The following is a 25,967-nucleotide window of genomic DNA, read 5'->3' as shown; positions in this document are numbered from 1 at the left end:
TTAGACAAAGTAAAAATCTCTTGTTCAGCTCTTCATTCAGGATTTGTTCATGGACAACTCTTTATTCTATCTTGCCAAAGTAACATACATTTTAAGGTTAATGATATCAAGTAAATCAGACCGGATCCTGGGAGCATATTTAGACAGGATAGAGGCTGAGAACTAGAAAGCTCCAGCATGCAGGGACACAGGCCTCGAGAGAAATGAAGTCTGAACAGATGGATGGAGAGGAAGCCCTGGCACACTAGGGTCTCAGTCTGAGGTCTGGCTCAGCTTCTTCGGGCAGGCTGGTATATGTTGTCATGTCTACCCAGCACATGCTCTGGCTAGAAATCAGAAACCCAGCGATCAGGGACTAGATACCCTGCTGTTTGGTACTTCAAGGAACATATAACTTTAACCAAGAAGGACTATGTAAATTAGATAAAATAGGATATGCATTTTAGATATAAAAATTATTGCAATTTAAAACTTGAACAATAATCTCTTCAGCTTGCAAAACTCACACAGTGAGCATTTTCCTTGAACCCTCTGCACTTGCCCTCTTCACATTCTGCTTTAAATTCTTTCATGCCTACAGGATCAAATAGTCTACGAAAGCACCAAGAATGTGATTGGCTGTGTGTATTGTGACCAAACTGCTCTGATCTAGTTACAGAGTAGCCCTTCCAGAAAGCCGAAGATTGCCCTCATTTATTCACCAGCGACATGCCGGGTCTTACAAGTTTTATGGCAGGTGCCGAAGTTCGTGCGGCTGTAAGAGAGATCCCAAATCATGTGTTTCACGTGATTTTTACCCCCTTCCACCTCGCTGACTTCAAATAAAAATGTGTTATGTTGTGTCTAGGAAAAGAATAAAGCCACATTTAATCCCCCATCATCTGGTATAGAAGTCTGTGGCAAAAGAGTGTATTGGCCCTTTCTGAAGCAGTGGAAATTTATGGGGTATTTTCTATTCATGCCAGGTAATGAGCATACTCTTTTTTTATTTTTTATTTTTTTATTTTTTTTATTAAATCATAACTGTATACAATGATATGATTATGGGGCATCGTACACTCACTTCATAAACCATTTGACACATTTTTATCACAGTGGTTAACATAGCCTTTCCGGCGTTATCTCAGTTACTGTGCCAAAACATTTACATTCTACATTTACCAAGTTTGTGATCCCACCGATTCCCCTCCCTCTACCCACCCCCCCCTTTCCCACTTCCCCCTATTGTTAAGTTGTAGCTGGGTTATAGCTTTCATGTGAGAGTCCCAAATTAGTTTCATAGTAGGGCTGTGTACATTGGGTATTTTTTCTTCCATTCTTGGGATACTTTACTAAGAAGAATATGTTCCAGCTCCATCCATGTAAACAATGAGCATACTCTTTAACGCTTATACTGCTTACTCTTGGAGGTAGGTATTACTCTGTTCATGCTGCAAAGGAGGAAACGGAGTCCTAGCTAGCTTACCGATCTTGCCCACGGTCACCCACGTCAGTCTGGTTCTCAATGTCCTTGATCATGACACTATCAATCCAAACAGGAGGGGATCCACCCCCATCAGGAGGGGATGTTCTAACATTCTTTAACCAAGTAACAATGATGATCTTCATTTTTTTCTAGCATCTTCATGCTCTCCCCATCGCTTCACAAGGAAACTATGATAGCAGAAAGTTTTGCACAATACGGAACATGTGAGAACAATATAAATGTCTTCTGTGATTTCATGGATTTTAGATATTATCAAGTTATGTCCCCACCTATGGTCAATCCAGATATTTTTGAACCAGCTAGAGTGGAGGAAGAAGGTAGCATTGGTATTCCTAAAAATAGCGAACATGTTAGTGCTTTTATGTAAACTGCAGTTGTGTTATTATCCCACTTAACAGATAAGGGACTGAGAGATTCAGGCATGTTGTACTTGCTGGGATGCAGGGACAGGGGGACCAGACTCCTGCCCTGAGTCCCTGGGCAGTCAGCTAGGGGGAATGTAGATTTGGTTCTTCTACACTGCAAGCGCTAGTCATTAGGGACGGTCATATAAGAAACAACAAAAGGCAAAACTCTGTGTTTGTCTCTGCCCTCCCCAACCTGCTTGAAGAAGTCCCACTCAGAGTTCCTAACATGTGGTCTGAGGGACACCAAAGGCAACATGTGCACAAAAATTAAAAAAAAAAAATCCTTAAAATATTTGCATATATGCAGGTGTTCCTTGAAATCATTTAGACACTGATGCTATGGATTTTTTAAATGTGAATAAATGTATAGAATAAAATGCTCACTTCTGTGGCTAAAGCCTACTGGTTGAATGATTAATAATTAAAAAGTTTATTTCATTAGCAATCAGGAAAAACTACAATTAGGAGGAATTTGTTGGCCTGTTTTTGTCCATCTCCGTTTCTCTAGATTAAAAACAAAACCAAAACCCAACCCAGTCATACTAAGATAGTAACAGGAGTAACTGACAAGACAGTCTCCTAAAATCACGTCTAATGTGTCAGCCACGTTTTGGTTGGGAAGGGATCTCAAAGGAAGCTAGACCTTGGATATTGGTAGTCATCCATGTCCCTGCCCTTGGGAAATTCACTGGCAATTCTCTAACAGCTTGTAGTATCACAAATAAAAAACTAAGGACCCCGACCCAAGTGCAGGGTCTGAGTTTTTACAAAAATTACTTTCAGGGGCAGTGCCTGTGGCTCAGTGAGTAGGGCGCCGGCCCCTATACCAAGGGTGGTGGGTTCAAACCCGGCCCTGGCCAAAGTTGCAACAAAAGAAAATAGCCAGGCGTTGTGGCTGGTGCCTGTAGTCCCAGCTACTTGGGAGGCTGAGGTAGGAAAATCCCTTGAGCCCAGGAGTTGGAGGTTGCTGTGAGTTGTGATGCCATGGCACTCTACCCAGGGCGACAGCTTGAGGCTCTGTCTCAAAAAAAAAAAAAAAAATTACCTTCACAGACTCCCTTGCTGTTCTTTCTCCAGCCGTAGCAGCAGGCCAGGATGGTTCCATAGTGACAGACCCCAGGCTGGCGGGCTGACGTCAACAACCCAAGATCCCTTGGACTGCAAATAAAGAACCACATGTTAATACTGAGAAAACAGAAGAGGCAAAAAGACCCTCCTCTGCCAGTAAAGGCATCAGAGAGATGTCAATCACCTGGTTAATTTCAACAAGCTTGTGGTAAGTGCTAATTTTTGTTGTTGTTGCAGTTTTTTTAGCTGGGCCAGGTTTGAACCCACTGCCTCTAGGTATATGGGGCTGACGCCCTACTCCTTGAGCCACAGGCGCCACCTGGTAAGTGCTAGATTTTAAAACCCTGAATTTTGGGATTGCCAGCCTTTCTCAATAATTAGTTTAATCATTTCCTTCTTCTCCAGAGTTAAAAGAATTGAGTTACATCATTTATAAAACTAAGGCACATGAAAGTGTCCCCAAATGTATGTTTTTGTACCTCGTAGAGTGCCAGGTTTCAAATCTCCTCTGTATAGGCTCAGTGGCTAGCCAGTTCTGCGTCTGTTTCTGTACTGAGTCTGGTAATGTGACTCCCTGGCTGTATGGCCTCATTCCAGACAAGAGCTCTGTGCCTTTACCCCATTGGCCACTTGGGAATGAATGAACTGACTGAAATCACCACACACTGCAGATGATTAAGAGCTAATAGGGTTCTGGGATCCTTCAGTGAAGCCCTCTCATGTTATACAGAGGCAACTCCAGCCCAGTGGATTGAAGTCAAAGCCCCAGCAGAGCCAGGTGTGAGGGACTGTAGCTCAGGGCTCCTTCTTATTCCACATGGCCTCTGGGAAACACAATTTGCTAAACTCTTACTGTATAGATTGGCCAGCATTTTCTCTAAAGGGCCAAATGTGAGTATCTTAGGCTTTGTGGGCCATAAAGTCTCTGTCCAAGCACAAAAGCAGTCATAGGAAATAGTAAACAGATGAGTGTGACTGTGTTCCAATAAAACTTTATTTCTGGACACTGAAATTTGAATATCATAGACTTTAAAGGTGCCACGACATAGTATTCTCTTTTTGATTCATCATCAACCAAAAACTGGCACAGCGCAGTGGTTCACACCTGTAATCCTAGCACTCTGAGAGGCCGAGGTGGGAGGATCACTTGAGCTCAGGAGTTGGAGACCAGCCTAAGCAAGAGCGAGGCCTGGTCTCTACTAAAAATAGAAAAATTAGCCGGGTGTTGTAGCAGGCACTTGTAGTTCCAGCTACTTGGAAGGCTGAGGCAGAAGGATCACTTAAACCCAGGAGTTTGAAGTTGGCTGTGAGTTAGGCTGAGGCCATGGCACTCTACCCAGAACAACAGAGTGAGACTCTGTCTCAAAAATAAATAAATGCCATCTTAGTACCTAGGCTGTATATAAAGAGGATTGTACCAAACCCAGCATTGGCCTGAGAGCTATAGCTTGATGACCCCTGACCCAGAGGCCTGAAAGAACGAGCTCCTACCACCCACCAAGTGTCCCTAAATGGTGTAGGCATGGATAAAGGTCGCTGCTTATTTGCATACTTACTGTCCTGGTGTTGAACAGGGTTGCTACCAGACTTTGGAAGAAAAGGCTTGTGTTGAATGTTCTGTGGAGAGTTGTGACTATTTCCTCACATATATTAAATACACTGTAAAGCTGTTTCCTGGGCTCTTTAACAGACAAAGGCAGGTACATTTTCCCTGTGCTGTCTGCAATAGGTCTGAATTGAAAGTTAATTACTACTTTCAAGCTAAACACTTACTGAGGGCTTGCTGTGTTCCAAGTGCTTTCTTAGGCACAAAGAGTACAATGATGAAAAGGATCTGGCCTCTGCTCTTAAGGTCACAGCCTACTGTAATCAGATGCATCATAGCCAGTGTTTTCCAAACTTTTCTATCTCACGGCACACTTGAACCTAAACTTCCCTGGCACGCTTAAGTTATACTGATCCAAAAAAAAAAAAAAAAAAGTGTAAAAAAATGAATATACTTACTATGCTTTGAACTTCTTTCAAAAACAATTTAATAATCTTTAAAAGTTTTTATGGCACACCTAGGATCCTCTCATGGCACCACGGTTGAAAATCACTGCATTAGGGTATAGGACAGCATGGTACGTATTATTACAAAGCTCTGAGAAAGAGTTTTGACTGAGAAATACAGCAGCCATCTGCCATAATCTCATTTGTATATCACTAACAGTTCTACAAGGGATACCACAATCTCAACCCGGTCTGCATGTAACTATCAATTCCCACAGAAGAAACTATAGACTACTGAACAAAGTGCTAATTCAAATACAGTGAGGTCTTTAAGGATTCTTTTTAATATTAGCATTTTAAAAATTGAAATATAATTCACATTGTGATATGTTAACTCACCGTTTTAAAGTGTATGCTTCAGTGGATTTTAGTATTTTCATTGTCATGCACCTATCATGTCTATTTAATTCTAGAACATTTCTATAACCCTAAAAAGAAACCCCATGCCTAATAGAAATTAATCTCAGTAACTCCTCCCACCATCCCCTGGCATGAATCTTCTATTTGTCTTTGGATTCGTGTATTCTGGCCATTTCTTATAAATAGAATCATACAACATGTAGCCTTTTGTGTCTGGCTTCTTCAGAATGATTTCAAGGTTCATCTGTGTTATAGTATATAGCAGCACTTCACTCCTTTTGCTTGCTGAATAATATTCCATGGCATGGATATACCACATTTTATTTATCCATTCATCAGTTGATGGACACTTGGGTTGTTTCTGCCTTTTGGCCATTACGAATAAGGTTGCTGTGAGCATTAGTGTGTAAGTTTTTGTGTGTGCATATGTTTCCATTTCTTTTGGGTATATACCTAGAAGTGGAATTGCTGGGTCATATGGTACAATGAAATAAATGTTTGTGTCCCTGCAATTTTACATATTGAAACTGTAGTCTCAATGTGATGGTTTTTGGAAGTGGGGTCTTTGGGAGGCAATTAGGTCATGAGAGTGGAGCCTTTAAGAATGGGATTAGTGCCCTTATAAGAACAGGCTAGGAAGTCAGCTAGTTTGAGAATTTGTTAGTCTGCAACCCAAAAGACAGTCCTCACCACAACCTGACCATGTTGGCACCCTGACCTTGAACTTCTAGCCTTCAGAACTGTGAGAAATACATTTCTATTGTTCATAAGCCACTCAATGTATGATAACTTGTTATAGCAGCCTGATCTATGACATATGATAAGTTTATGTTTAACTTTTTGAGGAACTGCCAGACTTTTTCCAAAAAGCCTGCATCATTTCACATTCTCACCATCAATCTATGGGAAAATGTTCCAATTTCACCACCAACGCTATTGTTCATTTCTAAAAGAATAATAGCCAACCTAGTGCTTGAGAAGTAGTATCTTTTGTTTTTGGTTTGCATTTCTCTGATGGCTAATGTTAAGCATTCTCCATGTGTTTATAGGCCATTTGTATATCTTCTTTGGAGAAATGTCTATTCAGGTCCTTTGACCACTTTTAATTGGTTTATTGGTTTTGATGGCCTTAATATTTGAGGACAAGATTGAAATTAATCATTAAAAACAACTATCCTTGTAACTTGGTGAACAAGGTAATGTAACTTTTTCTCACTCTGCAAAAAAACCTTCCATGTCAATATTCAGAGAGCCCATTTTTTAACAGTAAATGTCTATAAGAAATCTTGACAAAGTCTTCACATTTGCTTTTACCTCTACTTTTAAGAACATGAAGCTGATGTTTGGGGAGCAAATGGAAAGAGGAACTAACTTTGCCCAGGAAAGAGGAGTAAGATGTTACAGGGGAGGTGACATCTGAGTTGGATTTAAAAAGGAAACATGATAAACAGAAAAGCTATAAAGGGAAAAATTCTCCCTATGGGATTTTATTTCTCAATTTTCCCCCCAAAGCTCCCATTTGAAGGAATTGCCTATGGGATTTTAATTCTATATTTTTATAAGGCATGTGGGACTCATTTCATTAGATTTCAATCTAGCAACAAAATCTTAGAGATGCAAGCAATATGCTCCCCAAATCCAATAGGCAGGGACTTGCCTGTTTCCTGATGCCAAAAAACCCAGTATAATCCTCAATAGAGCATTAAGTATTGAGCACTGTGCTAGGTGCTAGAGACATGAAGATAAACCTGGCAGACAGGGTCCCCAACTCATGAGCCTTTAGACAAAGGGTCATAGAGGACTAAACATATTAAGTCTGCCATAGAAGCTTAAAGCAAAGAAACATAATCCAGTCTAAGGGGTCCAAGGTCTTCTTTTTGAGGGTGCAATCTTTATGCCCTCATGAGACTTAAGATGGACAAGGGTCAACCACATGGAGTGAAAGAATATTACAGGTAGTGGAATAGAATAAGGACAGCCTAGGAGATGCCATGCTTGTGCTTGAGGAACCAGTAGAAGACCAGAAAGGGGGAGTTGGTTGGGGAGGGATGAGCCTTGAGAGGTGGGCAGAAGCTACATCACAGAAGGTCTTGTGAGTCAAGTTAGGGCTTTGGAGTTTTAGGAAAATTTGATATAACCACACTATAGTAAGAGCCATAGGGTTTTGAAGTTTTATATCTCAATGGCAATAGGACAGCACTAAAGGGTTTTAAGTAGGACACTTATTTAATATTTGATAAGATTTTCTTTTTGAAAAACTTTATCCTGGAAGCAGTCTGGAAAACAGACTGGAGGCAGGCAGAATGGAAGAAAGGTTGCCACTTGTTTTGGAAGATAGATTCAGGTTGCTTGGACCAGAGCAGCAGCAGTGGAGGTGGGGATAAATGAATGGAATCAACAAGACCTGGTCATTGCTTTATTCATTTACTTGCTCTCAAGTATTTATTGAGCACGTACAATGTATCAGGCACTTGGTTATTTTCCAGAGTTCATTAGCAACAAGAAGGAAATAAGAAGATCTCCCCTCTTAGGGAGCTCATATTCCAGTCAATTGCAAGTGGAGTGTGAGATGGATACATTGTCAGGTAGGAGGCAGCACCATGTTCCTGGAATGAGGAATATAGATGAGGAATATGAAGAGCAATAGGGTAAATAATGAGTTCTCTTTGGTGCATGGTGATTTCAAGTGCTCACTAGACAGACAACATAGAGGACATATTTGAGTAGGAAACTGGATATTTGGGCATGAATTCCAGGAAGCAGGACTAGACTTGGGAATTGTGCAGGTGATGGTTACTGAATCTACAGGATGGCTGTAGTATAAAAGGAGAAGGAGGCACAGGGAAGAGCCCCAAGGAAACTAGAATTTAAGAGGTGGACTGAGAAACAGAAAAGTTCAGAAAGAGACCCAGAGGAATACCAGGTTAGTACGGTGTCAAGAAAGCCAAATGAGGAGAGTTTTTCTATTAAGAGAACAGGATGATCCATATAGGGTCAGAAGAGATCAAACTTTCACTCTTCGCAGATGATATAATTGTATATCTGGAAAACACCAGGGATTCTACTACAAAACTCTTAGAAGTGATCAAGGAATACAGCAGAGTCTCAGGTTACAAAATCAACATTCATAAATCAGTAGCCTTTATATATACCAACAATAGTCAAGCTGAAAAAACAGTTAAGGACTCTATCCCATTCACAGTAGTGCCAAAGAAGATGAAATATTTGGGAGTTTATCTAACAAAGGACGTGAAAGGTCTCTATAAAGAGAACTATGAAACTCTAAGAAAAGAAATAGCTAAAAATGTTAACAAATGGAAAAACACCATGCTCATGGCTGGGAAGAATCAACATTGTTAAAATGTCCATACTACCCAAAGCAATATATCATTTTAATGGAATCCCTATTAAAGCTCCACTGTCATACTTTAAAGATCTTGAAAAAATAATACTTAGTTTTATATGGAATCAGAAAAAACCTTGAATAGCCAAGACATTACTCAGAAATAAAAACAAAGCAGGAGGAATCACGCTACCAGACCTCAGACTATACTATAAATCGATAGTGATCAAAACAGCATGGTATTTGCACAAAAACAGAGAAGTAGATGTCTGGAACAGAATAGAGAACCAAGACATGAATCCAGCTACTTACCATTATTTGATCTTTGACAAGCCAATTAAAAACATTCAGTGGGGAAAAGATTCCCTATTTAACAAATGGTGCTGGGTGAACTGGCTGGCAACCTGTAGAAGACTGAAACTGGACCCACACCTTTCACCATTAACTAAGATAGACTCTCACTGGATTAAAGATTTAAACTTAAGACATGAAACTATAAAAATACTAGAAGAGAGTGCAGGGCAAACCCTTGAAGAAATCGGTCTGGGCGAGTATTTTATGAGGAGGACCCCCCCCAGGCAATTGAAGCAGCTTCAAAAATACACTACTGGGACCTGATCAAACTAAAAAGCTTCTGCACAGCCAAGAACACAGTAAGTCAAGCAAGCAAACATCCATCAGAATGGGAGAAGATATTTGCATGTTATGTCTCCGACAAAGGTTTAATAACCAGAATCCACAGAGAACTCAAACATATAAGCAAAAAAAAAAAAAAAAAAAAAAAAACACATGATCCCATCTTGGGGTGGGCAAGGGACTTGAAGAGAAACTTCTCTGAAGAAGACAGGTGCACGGCCTACAGACATATGAAAAAATGCTCATCATCTTTAATCATCAGAGAAATGCAAATCAAAACTACTTTGAGATATCATCTAAGTCCAGTAAGATTAGCCTATATCACAAAATCCCAAGACCAGAGATGTTGGCATGGATGTGGAGAAAAGGGAACACTTCTACACTGCTGGTGGGAATGCAAATTAATACATTCCTCTTGGAAAGATGTTTGGAGAACACTTAGAGATCTAAAAATAGATCTGCCATTCAATCTTATAATTCCTCTACTAGGCATATACCCAGAAGACCAAAAATTACATCATAACAAAGATATTTATACCAGAATGTTTATTGCAGCCCAATTCATAATTGCTAAGTCATGGAAAAAGCCCAAGTGCCCATCGATCCACAAATGGATTAATAAATTGTGGTATATGTACACCATGGAATATTATGCAGCCTTAAAGAAAGATGGAGACTCTACCTCTTTCATGTTTACATGGATGGAGCTGGAACATATTCTTCTTAGTAAAGTATCTCAAGAATGGAAGAAAAAGTATCCAATGTACTCAGCCCTACTATGAAACTAATTTAAAATTGGCTTTCACATGGGTAGGGGAAAAGGGAGGGGAGGGAGGGGGGAGATGGGTGGAGGTAAGGTGAGTGGTGGGATTACACCTGCGGTGCATCTTACAAGGGTGTATGTGAAACTTAGTAAATGTAGAACGTAAATGTCTTAACACAATAACTAAGAAAATGCCAGGAAGGCTATGTTAACCAGTGTGATGAAAATGTGTCAAACAGTCTATAAAACCAGTGTATTGTGCCCCATGATCGCATTAATGTACACAGTTATGATTTAATAAAAAAATAAAAAAAGAGAACAGGATGAACTTTGGGTGTTGAGAGGCTGCATGACATGGTGGTTAGGACTGTGATCTCCTTCCTTCCTGTTTTTTTTTTTTGTTGTTGTTGTTGTTGTTTGTTTTGTTTTTTTTGGAGACAGAGTCTTATTCTGTTGCCCATGGTGTACATATACCACATGGCATCATACCTCACAGCAATCTCAAACTCCTGGGCTCAAATAATCCTCTTGCCTCAGCCTCCCAAGTAGCTGGGACTACAGGCACCTGCCACAATGCCTAGCTATTGTTTCTTTTAGAGACAGGGTCTTGCTCTTGCTCAGGCTGGTTTCGAACTCCTGAGCTCAAGCAATCCAACTGCCTTGGCCTAGCAATCCCAGAGCGCTGAGATTATAGGTGTGAGCCATGTGCCTGGCTCCTTCCTGGTTTTGAATTCTGGCTTTGCTATATGTTAACTCTCTGACCTTCAGCAAGTAACTTCACCTTTCTATGCCTCAGTTATCTCATTTCTAAAATGTGGAAAACAAAAGTATTTACCTTAAAGGTATCCATGATAATGAAAGGGCTTTGAACAGTGACAGCACATAAATGTTCCCTGATTGCTTCTATTAGTTCCAGTAGTAGGATTAATATTATTAAATGTGTCAACCTTCAAAGGAGAGTCATGTTTCCCAAAAAGGGCCTGCCTGAACATCCCTGCTGAGCTTGGTCATCGGTGGGAACAGCCTGTGGGTGTTGTGGCCTCACTTCAAAGTGGTGATAGATTTCCAAGAGCAGAGTAGTTGGGGTCCTTGGTCAATTACGCCCCATGCAGTTGGAGGTCTGCAAGGCACACTCATAGCTGCCATGGTTTCCCTATAACTTTACTTTTTTATGTTTATAGGAATGAATTTTCGCTGGAAGGGGAGATGATCACAGAATTTCACCTTAAGGAAAGTGACCTTAGATGTCATTCAGTTCCAACTATCATTTTACACATAGGGAAACTAAGGCCAAGAAAAACTGAGTATTTCATTGATATTAGAATCCAGATAGAAACACACTTCACCAAACTATTCACCCATTCATCTATCCATTTGTCTACCCCAAATTAGGTCAATACACATGTCAGCTACTGTAGTAGGCACTGGGACTATAGGAGGGACAAAGATGGGTAAGTAAACAGATAATTATACTCTGACATATGACCTCTACCAGAAGGGTAGGTCTTCGGGAGGTAGGGGAAGACACAGGAGTGATTAGGTTGCAATGGGTGAGTGAGGGGTTTTCTGGAGAATTTGGGACCCTTTAAGAATTCTGGTGACTGGTGGAACTTATGCAGGTGACATAGGAGGAGGCTGTATAGTGGGGAAGGCATTCCAGGTGGAGAAAACAGCTTTGCCAAGGGTGGGCTACTAAGAACATGGGAAGTTGGTAACCTGCAAATTTGAGCACACACAGTGGGGTGTGTTAGGAGTAGGGGAGTGAGGGGGCAGCATAGGGAATGGGGGGGGTGAAGAGGGAGTAGGAAGATGAGCAGGAGCCAGAAAGGAAGGATCTGTGTCCATGGAGAACATTCTGTCCATCCTGCAGGCTCCAGAGAGTTATAGAAGGATTTCAAGCCATTGGAATATCAAGGCCTTTGAGATATATAAAACAGCCCCCATAGAAGTAGGTTGAGCTCACTAAGCTCCAACGAGATTTTGAAAACAGTTAGATGTGAAATCACACAAAAACAAATTTGAGATTTGTTGAAATCTGATACTTTTTAAAAGCCTAATTAGAAATCAGCCCAGGGTCCTTGGAACAGGTGGCCAAACCTGTTCCCTATGTACTGGTCAAAGTCAATTATTTTGGATTGTAAAGTATACTGCCTGGGGTTAACTAACGGGAGAAAGTTACCAGAACATGAAATTCATACACTGTTTGCACATTACCACAGTTCTCCAGAGAAATCCTCTTTTTCTTGAGCTTTATTACTTTCATATGCTTGCCTGCAGGTGAAAAGGTGAACCTGAGAAATCGGAGGTGTATTAATTTCCCCCAAGTCATCATTTTTGACGTTGTATAAAGTGCCACTTATAAAGCTCTCCAAAATGTCAATAACTAACACTTGGGCCAGCAAAAATTTGTAATGAAGCATCCATTTTAAGGAATTCCTTTCCTAGTCATAAATGCATCTTAGTATCACAGCTCTGTTGGAAGATATGAGACATTTGCCATGAGATCTAGCCTTATTGTCATTTGTGTAAAAAATGGAAGCAATAGTTGTTTAAGAATCAACTCAACTCATGATTGAGAACTACAGATGGATTTTGCTATTCAGACAACTATACAAATCTGAAAACATCATTCAACCTCCAGCTGCCGTGTGGACGCAACATGTTTTGTGCATATTTCCTGAAAGAGACCAAGCTGCATGAAACGACACTGTAGGAAAAACCATCAGAGAAACATGTGAGTTCATGAATGAGCAACACGCTTTTGGAATTAATGGGTGTGAGGCCCATGTATTCATCCAACTTTGTGAGATAGCTTCAAATTGGGATTTTACTGGTTTAATCGCCAAATTCTACCTCTGGTCATAAAAATGGAAACATAGTTTAAAGAGGAAAAATTATTATTGAATTGATAATTATTAACTTGCTTATTTCTAGATGTCAGAAGAAATTGATTTATTCCATCAAGAATCCAGTTCTGTACTCTATGCTTGCCAATTTTTTTTGAAAATGAACATATGCACCTATTTAAAATTATGGGTAAAAAGAAAATTAATTATTAATATATACATTGTTTTTTAAGTTGAAATAATATGAGCGGGGGGGGGGGGACAAAGGAATCCAGTACAGGGAAGCAGGATATTGACAATAATAGCACATTATCTTGTAAATTTTTTTTAAAAACTGCTCTAAAAAAGCTTTAACTTTCAGTTTCTACACAGTTCTTGAGAACTATTCCAAGTTAATGTTAACAAACGATTCAGATTCCTTTCCCAGGATCCTCTCCTGCTACACATACCTGCCCTTTGCTCTAATTCCAGCCCCACTCATTAGCTTTCCTATCAATAATTCGATAATGCTTTTCCTTTAATACCTGGTTGTGAGTACTCTGGATAAGGGACATAAACTATTAGGCTAAACCATATGAAATCGCCATTTTTATACGTTACAAAAGACCACCTAGCTGTGTTTTCATATGTTGCAATTCAACAAATGTGGAAGAGAAAGTTACATGCTCACCAAATCTGTTTCTGTATCTCCTGGGCACAAAACTAAGGCCATGTTTCCCAGCTGCCAGTTAGTTAAGGCCGCGTGACTAGTTTTGGCCAATGGAATGTGTGTGGACAGGAGGTGGGCAACCTTCGAGCCTGACTCACAAAGCCTCCCACAGGATTCTCGATATGCTCCTTTTCCATCAGCCCTTGAATAAAGAGTATTCATACCTGGAAGGAGAAGTGGGCATCTCAGGATGGACAGAGGCTGGGCCAGAGGCATGCCCCAGAGTCTCTCAAACATACCTTGGACTACGAGGCAGGGAAAAAAAATAAACTTTTACTGTGTTTATCACTGTGTTCAGTCACTGAGATTTGGAGAGAATTTAAGACAATAGCCTATTCTGATCAACGCAGTAGTATTTCCAGAGCCATTTCTTTTCCTAAAATCTAGTACACATTGTTTTTTTCCCTTCTATGTGAATCCATTAATACAAAAAAGACTTAGAAACCTATTAATATGAACTGCATTTAGTTTCACATTTGTGAAACATGTATTTGTTTATATGTATACAATTTGGCCAGTACATTCTGGAATATCAAATATGAATGGTTAAGGCATAGTATCAATCATTGGAATGTAAAAGATATCAGATCACATAAATGAGCTTCTATGCATTGGGCTAGATTGACACAGCCCCATGGAACCTGAGAAAACTGGAGTGATAAAGAGAAATTTATCAACTTAGAAAGAGAATGCCTAATTTTGGACTGAACTGATCCCTCCAACATCCTCTGCCACCTTGGAAGGTCTAGATGGGCTGTCCAGCTTCTGTCTCTGTGGCTCTCTCTCACATCCCTCAGATGTCTCATCCTAAATAATGTTTGGCAAACATGAGGATCAGGGAACCCGGTCTGAGGCAGGGAGGTGTCAATGTAGGTGAGCAAGACCCTGCGGGCAGGAGGCCCCAAACTGTGAGAGTCTGAGCTAAACGCTGAATTGCCCAAAGTTTCTTTAATGCATTATATATCTTGCTGTCTACATCGATCACATTAATCAGAAAATCGCTGTCTCCACAGCTGAAGTTAATTTAAAAACATTCCGGAGATTGTGTAAGTAGTGTAGTATTTCTTCATAGAATTCCTTATTTTCCGCAAAAATATACTGAGCCAGAATTCTTAATATGCTTGTTTATGGTCAGGTTCCAGGAAACTTCATGATATTCTCCAAGACAAATTGAGAAGTTAAACCTCTTTTGCTGATGTTTAAATATATTTAAATATTGCCATGCAGAGAGCCAACCAGTCAGGGGCCAAAGAGCTGCAGCCTTGGGATCTCCAAGTCTTCTACTGGAAATCTCCTACTCAAGGTGACTTTTAAAGAAGTACGGATTAGGGGTGTGACTTCACTCCAAGATCCTGTTAAAGACCCAGCTGGGCTCAGCTCCCATAAGGAGAAGCTTTGGTCCCGGCAAGCACATGATCTGGAAGTCTGCAGACAACTACGTCCTGATATTGAGGATCGGATTGTGTATTGAAGATTTCTAAGAACTTCCAAGAAGCAGATAAAGCGTCATTTCAGCTCAGTTGCCTGCCAAGGAGTGACCCTCAGGGACCATGGCCAAAAGTCTGTATGCAGAGGCGACCTGCTCAGTTTGTCTGGATTTGTTCACCAATCCCGTCTCCTTGTCTTGTAGGCACATCTTCTGTTTGGATTGCATCCAAACTTGGCCATGAGAAAGGGTGGGTTTGAAAATGATCTGCCCCGTGTGCCGAAAATTGATAGATGAACCTCCCAAGTTAGAATGGCAGTTGAGAAGGCTGATCTTTCTCCTCAAGCAGCATGGGCCTCTCCTAGAGCATATGCTGCATGTGCGCCATGAGCTCCAGCAGTTCCGGGAAGATATGAACCTGGATGTGGACACCGCCAGCTCCCTTCTTGCCATCTCCGAGGACCTAAGGAGCATTCAGCATGCAAAGAGCCATCAGGACGTGCTGGAAGATCCCAGGAGATTCACCCACCTGGCCTGTGTCCTGGTACACCCAGCTTCTCCACTGGCCGACATTACTGGGAAGCGGACGTGGGAGAGGGGAAGGAGTGGTCTCTGGGTGTCTGCAAGGAGTCGGTTGACAGAAGGCAGAGGGATTTCTCCTCTGAGCATGGCTTCTGGATCAGCAGCATGAAGGCAGAAACAATCTGTGCCAACTTCATCCCAGAAAGTAGGATCCCTGCAAGCCCTGGACTTGAGCGTGTGGGAAATCTCCTGGGTGTTGAGATGGAAGAAATCCGGTTTTTCGATGTTGGAAATGATGCCCTCATTTATATATACAGTCCTGTCTCCTCGCTGGAGCTGTTTCGACCATTTTTCCTTCTTGAGCTGCCAGGAGAAGATGACAGTGGTGTCCTGAGAATCTGCCCATGAGAATTTGAGCTCTTCCTAGAAGCTTTGGCCTGAAAAGGGTCAGAATAATCTAGGAACAGGCAATATGCTACAGTGCAAAGATTTGTTAAATATTGTCAAGTGCATTTTTTAGCCTCTGTAGCAACAATGATATAGATTTGTTTGTGGTAATATTTTAGGCTTGTAGGTAAATAACTATGAGATATTTGTGAATATTATGAAGCACAAGAAGGCTCGGTTTTCTAGGCTGTAAATTGGGATCATTCTCTCTCTCAGTCAAATAGCTGTCATGATTACAGACATCTCTGTAGAAACATTTTTAGCAAATAATGAATAGAGAATAGTAGGTTGTGAGTTAAATAGATACTAGATTTTGTGGCTAGAAACTGTCTTTTTTATCTTATGGCTTTTTTGGTGAAATTTCTGATGATAGTCATCTGTGGACAAAGATCAGATAGAACCAATGTGAGATGCTTTGAGAAGCCATAAAATTTCAGAGAGAGAGAGAAATAAGTACTGGGGAAAACTAATTTTCTCATTTTTATTCTTCTCTGAAACACAGTTTCTTAGGAGACAAAGGACTTTGACCAAGGCATATTGTGAGTGGTGACTCATATTCTAATGGGTATTATGTTTTGCCTATTTCAACCATTGACCTGTTGTGTAGCTGTCAGTATACCAGGGTATGTATGAAAGGCATGAAGATGCCAATAGGTTTAATGAGATAATGTCAAGTTTATAAAATCACAAAAGATTGAGAAAGTTCTATAATCAATTATATAAAGGATGAAATGACTGTGCCAAAGACTGGATCCCTGAAGGTCTGCCCAGCAAATCCAGGTTCACTTCAAAACCCAGTGCGATTTCTGAGATGAAAGGCCATCTTCCAACAAGCCCAAACTTCAGACCAATGTTGCTGATTTTTGATCTATAAGAATTGTTTATCAACCATGTTAACTCATTAATGTGTATTTATCATAAATTTCTTTTTAAGGTAGTTTTTGGATTTATTATTAGTAGGGTTTGCATTTTCTTGCAATTAAATTTATAAAATGTCAAATAAATAAATAAATAAATAAATATTGCCATGCAAATAGAAAAAAAAAGTTTTTCTAAATAAGGATAACAAGGTCTAGCCATGAAGGTTTTGCTGTTGTTGCTGTTATTGATTTTTGTTTTGTTTTTATCATATCTCCCAGAATAGCCCATTTGTTGTACCTGTCCAATTAAAATTAATTCTAGGTTCCCACCTATTTTAAAGAAATAGATTCCCAGTCCAATAGGCTGAGAGATAGCCCAAGACTGCTCATCTTCCCAGATGTGTTGGGGTTAAAGAGTCCAGGATAAAACCAGCCCAGGCTATCAAGCTCTGCCCTATCTGTGTGTGTTGATGAGTCTTCAAATTTCCCAGGCCGTGACTGGTAGGGATAGTAGTGAATGTCAGGCAAAACTTGGGATTTTTCCATGGCTTCCTCTATTTCTCTCACTTATCTTCTAAGCTCAGGAGTTATGTGGAGCTTGGGGATGGGCAGTGTCTTATTTTGGGCTCCCCCCAGAAGCAGACCATGAGACAAGGATTTGCATGCAAGTGGTTTATTTAGGACAGTGATTTTCTGTCTAGTGGTGTGCCACAAGAGGATCTTAGGTGTGCCATGAAAATTTTTTAAGATCATTAATTATTTCTGAAAGATGTTCAAAGCACAGTAAGTATATTCTTTTTTTTTTTTACTCTTTCTCTGATCAACATAATTTAAGTGTGCCAGAGAAGTTTAACTATAGGTTCAAATATGCTGTGAGATTTTTTAAAAGGTTGAAAAACACCGATTTAAGAGGTAGAGGCAGCATCAATAAAGGTTTGGGAAATGAGATAAGGAAAGGAAGGCAGTCAATAGAGAAAGTGTTGTCAAGACAGCTACCTTTGTGCTCTGTCGCCTTCATTCATTCATCCGCAGTAAGAATGAGGTAGAATGATATGAGATGGAGTTAGAGAAATGGGCAAAGGCTAGATCTAGCAGGGTCTTTTATGCCATTTTATGTAGAATGGATTTTACTCTTAATCTGGCAGAAAGTCACTGAAAGGGGACTGGAGGGGGAAAGAAAAAGCAAAAGGAAGCTATTGTGGTGGTTTGGGTGAGAGATGATGGTGGCAAAGGTGAGTGGTTATGGGTGGCAGGGGAGAAGGAGGTGGACTTGAGACGTGGTTTCAGTGCTAGATTGAATAGAAGTGGAGAGAACAAGCACCATTCGTTAGGAATAATCCCCATGTTTTCAGCTTGAGCCAGTTTGGATGCTGCTTGTTTGGGATTTGGGGTGGGTGGGGAATGTGAGGTGGTGGAAGCCAGTTCTGAAGAGATAAGCAGTTCAGTCTCAGATGTCTTAAACTCAGTGAGACATCCTAATGGAAAAGTCAAGAATAGGGCTGGGTGCCGTGGCTCGCGCCTGTAATCCCAGCACCCTGGGAGGCTGCAGCGGGTGGATTGCCTGAGCTCATAGGTTTGAGACCAGCCTGAGCCAGAGCGAGACCTTGTCTCTAAAAAAAATAGCTGGGTGTTGTGGCAGATGCCTGTAGTCCCAGCTACTTGGGAGGCTGAGGCAAGAGAATTGCTTAAGCCGAAGAGTTTGAGGTTGCCGTGAGCTGTGATGCCACAGCACTCTCCCAAGGGGGACATGGTGAGACTCTGTCTCAAAAAAGAAAAAAAGAAAAGAAAGAAAAGAAAAGCCAAGAATGCAGCAGAAAGAGGGAGTCTGGGGCTCAGAGATTCACATTTGAAAGTCAGGTATGCATAGACGTCATTGAAAGTGCTAGGACTGGGAAGATGGCCTGGAGAGAGTGTAGATAAGGAAGAAAATCAAAGATGAATCTCTGTGAACATCGGGCACTTTAAATTCTGAGGAAGAAGGGAGGCTGGTAAAAAAGGCTGAGAGGAGTTAACCAGTGTGGGAGAAGGCAAACTAGAATGTGTTGTGTGGTGGTTTTAAAATATGTCCACAGATTCTTTGATAGTCCTCCTTTGAAAAGGTAAAGCTTAATTCCCCTTCCCTTACGCGGGGCTGTACACAGGAGTAGGACGCAGAAGGCTTCGAATAATAGATTCCTCCTTGTTCTGTCTCTCAGATTAGCCCCTGTAGGGGAAGTCAGCTAACATGTTGTGAGGACACTCAAGCAGCTTTATGGAGAGGTCCACCTGGAGAGGGGCAGAGGCTCCCTCCCAAACCTGTGTGAGTGTGCCATCTTGGAAGCAGACCCTCCGACCAGAGTGAAGCCGTCAGATTATCGTAGCATTGGCCAGCAACCTCACTGCAACCTTGTGAAAACCTCCAAGCTTTTACTGTGAACCTAAAACTGTTCTTAAAAAAAGCCTTAAAAAAGACCCCAAGTGTCACCCAGCTAAGCTACTCCAGAATCTGACTTAAAATGTGAAAGAATAAATGTTGTTTTAAGCCACTAAGTTTTGAAGTACTCTGTTGTGCAGCAATAGAAAATGAGTACAGTAGGAACTCCATCATTGACTACCTCCTCCATTGACCACCTCCTTAAATTGATCTAATTTTCATAGACATGTACCACATGTACTCAAGGTACAGTGGGTCTAATTCCTTATGTTGACCACCCCCATGTGTTAACCACTTTTTGCAGCCAACTTATAGAGGTTCGACTATGTATGTGATGCCCAGAAACCAAGCCGATGGAATACTGCAGAGCAAGGTGATGATCTTTGTCGATATTTGTAGCTTTAGCATTTTGAATTTTAATTTGGCATTTATATTCATCAAATCTGAGCTGCCATAGATTATAAGCACATGATTATTGTGACACTAGAAAAGGAAAAATGCAGCCAATAAACTAAACTATGGCTCATTACCTTAATGATAATTCTGCACAGCTGTGTCTTAATTCTGTGTATAAATTTGTCAGGACAGTGTCAGCTTTAAAGAACACAAAGCCTGCTGTGCTCTCTGCTGCTCTCAGACCACAGTCCAGTCTCCGTGGCTTGACACACCAGGCTCCTCACAGCCTGCCTCCAGCCTGCCCTTTTTTCCTCTTGGCAGCCACTGGGCTCACAACCTAAGGTACTGGCCAGTCCACTCTGTTTCTTGGGGTTATGCCTTCCTTATGCATTCTTTTTGCAGGTATCTTTCTATCCATCCATTCATTTACTCCTAGGCAAGACTGACAAGGAATTAAGCACTGGGATCCTTGCTTTCTCTGCCCTGTGCTGCATCAGGTAGACTCACATTCAGTCCATAAGGACAGTTTAAATGTCATCCTATCTTTAATTTTCCCCGATTCTCTCATATAGACTCAATAAGTTTTCTCATCTCTCATCTGTATTGAATTTTTTTTTTTTTTGAGAGAGTCTCACTTTGTTGCCCAGGCTGGAGTGCAGTCACACCATCACAGCTCACTGCAACTTAAAGTCCTGGGTTCCAGTGTTTCTCCTACCTCAGTCTCCTTTGTAGCTGAGACTATAGGTGCCCAGTTGATTTTTTCTATTTTTAGTAGAGATGAGGTCTCACTCTCACTCAGGCTGGTCTCGAAACTCCTGAGCTCCAGGAATCCTCCTGTCTCAGCCTACCAGAATGCTAGGATTACAGGTATGTGCCACTGTACCCCACTGAACTCTAATTTCTTCAGTTTTCTCCATTTCCTTGACTGTCAGATGGGCACAATACCCATTTCTTAGGGTTGTTGAAAGGATTGATTGAAATAAATGGAACTGATTATAAAGGGTTGACATACAGTAGGGTCTCAACAATATTTGCTGAATGCCAATCTCATTTATGAAGGCTAGATAATATACTAACTCTCATTTTGATGTTTACATAACCTTGATTTATGTACATAAATAGCCTATAAATAGGACTTCGACATCTTCTAAACCAGTGAAAGTAACTAAATAAGGCTGCTCAGAAATGATTTCTAATTTGTAACTAGAGATACCATGATTATTATTTCCTAGAAACATTCAGCTCTTAAGTTTTGGGTGTATTCTCACAAATTCTAGGTTTAAATAATACAAAGAAATATGCCAACCATCCAAAAAGGACTAAAATCATGTTTAAAGATATAATCTAGCCCACAAAAACAAGAACAGACTCACATCTTGGGTTTCCTATGGAAGGGTAACTGATACCCCCACCCACAAGTCCTAATCCCTGGAACCTGAGAATGTTACCTTATATGGCAAAAGGAACTTGGCAGATGCGATCAATTTAAGAATCTTGGGATGAAAATATTATCCCAGTTTATGGGCCTGATATAATCACAAGGGTTCTTTTTGGAGAAAGACAAGGATGAGTCAGAGAGAAGGCAAGATGACAAGGAAAAAAGATATTAGACTGATACAACCACAAGCCAAGGATTGCTAGCAGCCTCTAGAAGCTGAAAGAAATAAATGGATTCTTGGGTGGCACCTGTGGCTCAAGGGAGTAGGGCACTGGCCCCATATGCTGGAGGTGGCGGGTTCAAACCCAGCCCTGGCCAAAAACTGCAAAAAAAAAAAAAAAAAAAAAATGGATTCTTCCCTAGAGCCTCCAGAAGGAACCAGCCCTGACAACACCTTATTCATAGCCCCATAAGAATCATTTTTGACTTCTGACTTTCAGAACTGTGGCACAGTAAACTTGCATTGTTTTAAGCCATGAGGTATGTGGTAAATTGTTACAGTGGCACATTGTTATTGCCTGAGGTTTGCAGCACACGGCCCTCAGCAGGAGGGCTAGCCCTAGTCATTCCTTCATCTTTCACATTATTTTTACTTAAATTCAATAGAGAAAAAATATGTGACAGAAGTACGTTGTAAGTAGGGAGTTGTTCTAAACATTAATCTCCAGAATAGCAAAGTGAATAACATTCGTCTTATGTGCCCAAGATGAAAAGATCCAAGTGTTTGCATCTAGAACACTCAAGATGGAGTTCAGACCAATAAATGTTCTAAACCAATGCACTGTCCAATAGAAATAAACAGCCATATGTGGCATTTAAAATTTTCTAGTAGCCACATTTTTTAGAATGTGAAAGAAACAAGTGAAATTAATTTTAATAATTTACCTAATGCAGTATTTATACAATGTTACCAACATGTAATCAATATCAAATGACTAGTGAGATATTTCCTACTCTCTTTTTTATACTTAGTTGTGAAATTCAATGTGTATTTTATACTTAAAGCACATCTCAACTTGGACTGGGCACATTTCAGGTACTTAATAGCCAATATCTAGGGCTCCTGGCTACCATCTTTGCTTTTATTGGACAGAGCAGGTCTAGAGCACTGAAACAGTCCCAATACTGAAATGGCATAGAAGTGTAAGGCTAGCCAAGTTCTGAATTTTAAGAGTGGGCATATGCATGGTTTATTCATTTCATGAGTGGTTAATTGTCTCCTATGCACTAAGCACCATTTAAGAGGCATGTAATTTTCTAGGTCATAAAATCATGTTGTAATATTTCAATTAAAAACAACAATAAGTGGAAGCAGAGAGAAAGGCACTCTTATCCACTGTTGGTGAGACTGGAAACTAGTGTAAGCTCTATGGAAAATTGTATGGAGATACCTCAAAGAACTAGTTCTGGGTATATACCCAAAGGAAAAAAGGTCATTTTATAAAAAAGGACATCTGCACTGAAATGTTTATAGCAGCACAATTTACAGTCACAAAGACATGGAGACAACCCAAGTGCCCACCAATACATGAAAGGATCAATAAAATGTGGTATATGCATACCATAGAGTACTACTCTACACAAAATAAAAAAATGATGACCTAGTATCTTTTGTGACAACCTGGATGGAACTGGAAACCATTCTTCTAAGTGAAACATCACAAGAATGGAGAAACAAACACATGTACGCAATACCAAATAGGAACTAACCAATCAAAACGTAAGTGCACATATGGAAGTAAATTTCAACGAAAATCAAGCTGGGGGAAGGGAGGGAAGAGGGTAGGTAAATTCACACTCATTGGGTACAGTGAACACTAACTGGGTGAAGGGCACACTTACAACTTTGACTCAATCTGTACAAAACATGTGTACCCCTAACATTCTGACATTTAAAAGGGAAAACCCCAACAAGTGGTTCTTATATTAGAAATCTCTATACAGCAGTCACAGTTTTTACTACAGATTGTAAAACATCGGGAAATAACCAGTAGACACACTTTCTGCAAAAGGTGCCTTGCCTTTTTCATAAATGTGTTGTTGGTGGTGACACGGAGTCTGGAGCTGATTAAACCTGCTCCCTAGGCATTCTAGAAGAGCTGACCACTTATTTCTAAGCATGTTGAGCAGATAATAAACACACCAGCTCATGAACCTGATAGTGTGTAAAGAAACCATGGTTCACATCTTGAAAACTGCAGAACAGCAGAATCCCGACAGGGATTCTCCAGTTTAATACTCTTTAGTTTATTTGGAGGCTTTTCGGATTTTAGTTTAATTTGGTAGCCCTTTAAAAGTGGAGCTCCTGGAGGTTGGTTTGCTGGCCACTGAAGAAACTATTAATCTCATCTCCAAATAGCACTTGGTCTTTCTAAAGTGGGCTTTCTAGCAATACAAGAACCCCCAACATTCAAGGAAAATGTGATTATGAACAAATTACATCTGCTTACATTTTTATCATGGAAAGGAAATTGAAACTTGCGATCATACATTCTAAGAACCTGGTTTGAGGTTTGTTCTGTTTGAACTCTAAAATCCCTTAATACCATGGCTGACTCTGATGAAAGATATTTCCCTGTAAGTCAAACAAAAGATAGGCGCACCTTTAAGAAGTCTATACCAGATGAAGGCTTTCATCCTGTTTTCCCAGGAATCATCACTGAAAATTTCTGTAGTACAGCCATCTCAGCTGGGGCCATTGTGCCCTCCAGGGGACCCTGGCCAATATCTGAGACTGTTTTACATTGTCACAACTTGAGTGGGGGTGGTCAGGGTTGCTATTTGCATTTGGTGGGCCAGGGATGCAGCTAAACATCCTACAGTGCACAGGACAGTCCCCCACCCCACACCCCAACAAAAAATTGTCCAGCCCAGCCCAAAAGGTCGATGCTGCTGCAGTGGAAAAGCCCTGCTCTAGTGGACACCTAAGGAGAAAGGAAGACATCACAGCCAGAGAGCCAGGAAACCTTTTCCAGTGGGTGTTTCCCCAAAGGCTGCCCTAGTGCACTGGTGAAGAGCAGGGACTCTGGGCCAGAGTCCTTGGGCTCTCATCTCAGCTCCACTCATTACTGGCTGTGCCTCCTTGGGCAACTTACTCCACCTCTCTGTGCCTTGTTTTTCTCTTCTACAACACAGAAATGATAATAATAGCACAGTCCACACGGAGTAGGTGTAGACTTTACATGGGCTTTGAACAGTAAGCACCGCGGAAGTGAGCATTTACTAAGGGGCTTTGCTGATCTCTTGGAAAAATAAGTTTCAGAGCTCAGAAAAACTCATGGGCAGTAAGGAAACGGCTTCAGATTCTGCATGGCCTTAACCAGAAAGAGAAGGGCTGGCATCTGACAACGCGTTCTTTCTTTCCAGTCCATCAACTCTCATCAGTAGCGCGGCTCAGCCCAAGAACACTGCGAACTTGCTCTGTGTCCTCCCTCCTTCCCCAGCGAAACTAGCCACTGACAACCAGTAGGTGATCTTCGGATAGAGGGGAAAACACAAACCCCCACAGGCACAGAATCCACCCACTGACACGCACATGGACACTCACACACCCGCTTTGCAGCAGATGCCAGCAGACCCCCCCCCCCAGACCGCGGGGCTGCGCACGGCCAAGTGCAGCTGATGCCAAGGGCACACACTGCGCGCACAGCCCCGCCCGCGGCGCTCCGGGCGGCACCTGGAGAAACCCGGTCTCAGCGGGCACAGTCACAGGCGCACGTGCACACTCACGCTGCACACGCGAGGGTGCCTGGAGGAATAGGAGTCAGAGAAGGGCCCCCCGCAGGGGGAGCTCAGGCTGAGGGCCAATCGCCAACCAGACACTCACCTGGCCGCGTTCCCTAATCCACCTGTCACCCAGGGGAGCAGCAGCGGGAGCGTGAGGCCCCAGGGCAGGGGCATGTTCCCTCCAGGCCTCCCTTCTTCTTAGGCGTCCCGTCAGGAGGGCGCGGGCGAGGACTCGAGGGCAGCGGGGTGGCCGCTGCCTCTTTCCTCGGCCGCTGGGGGCTTTCGTTCCTCCCGCGGCTCCCGGGCGCAGTTCCCGCGGGCTGGGAGGAGAGGCTGGGCACTCGGGCGGGGCGGGGTCGTCCCTGCGAGGCGCATCAAGGCTCCTCTGTGGGCGAAGTGGCGGGGGCGAGCGAGGGAGGGCGGGGCGGGCCGTGCACATCTGGCTGGGACCCGCCTCCAGCACGACCCGTGCATCCTCAGCGGTTCACCCAGAAACTTCCCCCCAGACTCAGTTCACTTCGCGCTCGTCGGAGTCACCACCTACTGCCATCTGTCTCAGGCATGGGCCAGGTTTCACTGATACCTGCGCTGGAGGATTTCAGAATTTAGTTGAGAAGTTAAAACAGGACCTCAGGAAGCAGGTTCCTGAGATATGGTATCTCACTTCTGTTTGGGTTTTCATACTCTGCCGGGTTTTCTTCTACAAACTGCAAATCATGGGCTGCTAGAGCTGAAAGGTCACTAAGTCCTGGGCAAGGCAACCTCGTCATTTGGCAGATCTCTCAGGCCCGTTTGCAGCAGCTTACATGGGATCCCAGATGATACTGTAATATACTACCCTGTTTGCCCGAAAATAAGACAGTGTCTTATTTTAAGGTGTGCTCCCAAAGATGCGCTAGGTCTTATTTTCAGGGGACGTCTTATCTTTCCTGTAAGTAGGTCTTATTTTCGGAGGATGTCTTATTTTCGGGAAAACGGGGTAGCCACTGCAGAAACTCATGGCAGAAACGTGAATGTTATGTGAGTTCAGAGACTTCATTTGGGTACAGGCACGTTCTTTGGCAACTTG

At 41.8% G+C, this 25,967-nt stretch overlaps 1 protein-coding gene across 2 annotated transcripts in view; it reads right to left on the bottom strand.

The window, feature by feature from the left end:
- Positions 1-25,178, bottom strand: part of EGFL6 (EGF like domain multiple 6) — a 63,291-nt gene extending 38,113 nt beyond the window's left edge. For both annotated transcript variants that reach the window (XM_053580595.1, XM_053580596.1), the window contains exons 1-2: positions 24,999-25,178; positions 2,939-3,051 (exon numbers count right to left, since the gene is read on the bottom strand). In XM_053580595.1, coding sequence (XP_053436570.1) covers positions 2,939-3,051; positions 24,999-25,072 — 187 coding nt within the window. In that variant the 5' untranslated portion in view covers positions 25,073-25,178. The remainder of the gene's footprint in view (positions 1-2,938; positions 3,052-24,998) is intronic.
- Between the last annotated feature and the right edge of the window lie 789 nt (positions 25,179-25,967).

This window comes from Nycticebus coucang, chromosome X (assembly GCF_027406575.1).
Source record: "Nycticebus coucang isolate mNycCou1 chromosome X, mNycCou1.pri, whole genome shotgun sequence".
Taxonomy (NCBI): domain Eukaryota; kingdom Metazoa; phylum Chordata; class Mammalia; order Primates; family Lorisidae; genus Nycticebus; species Nycticebus coucang.
The sequence above is the reverse complement of the archived record's forward strand: the minus strand, read 5'-3'. Positions and strand labels throughout refer to the sequence as shown.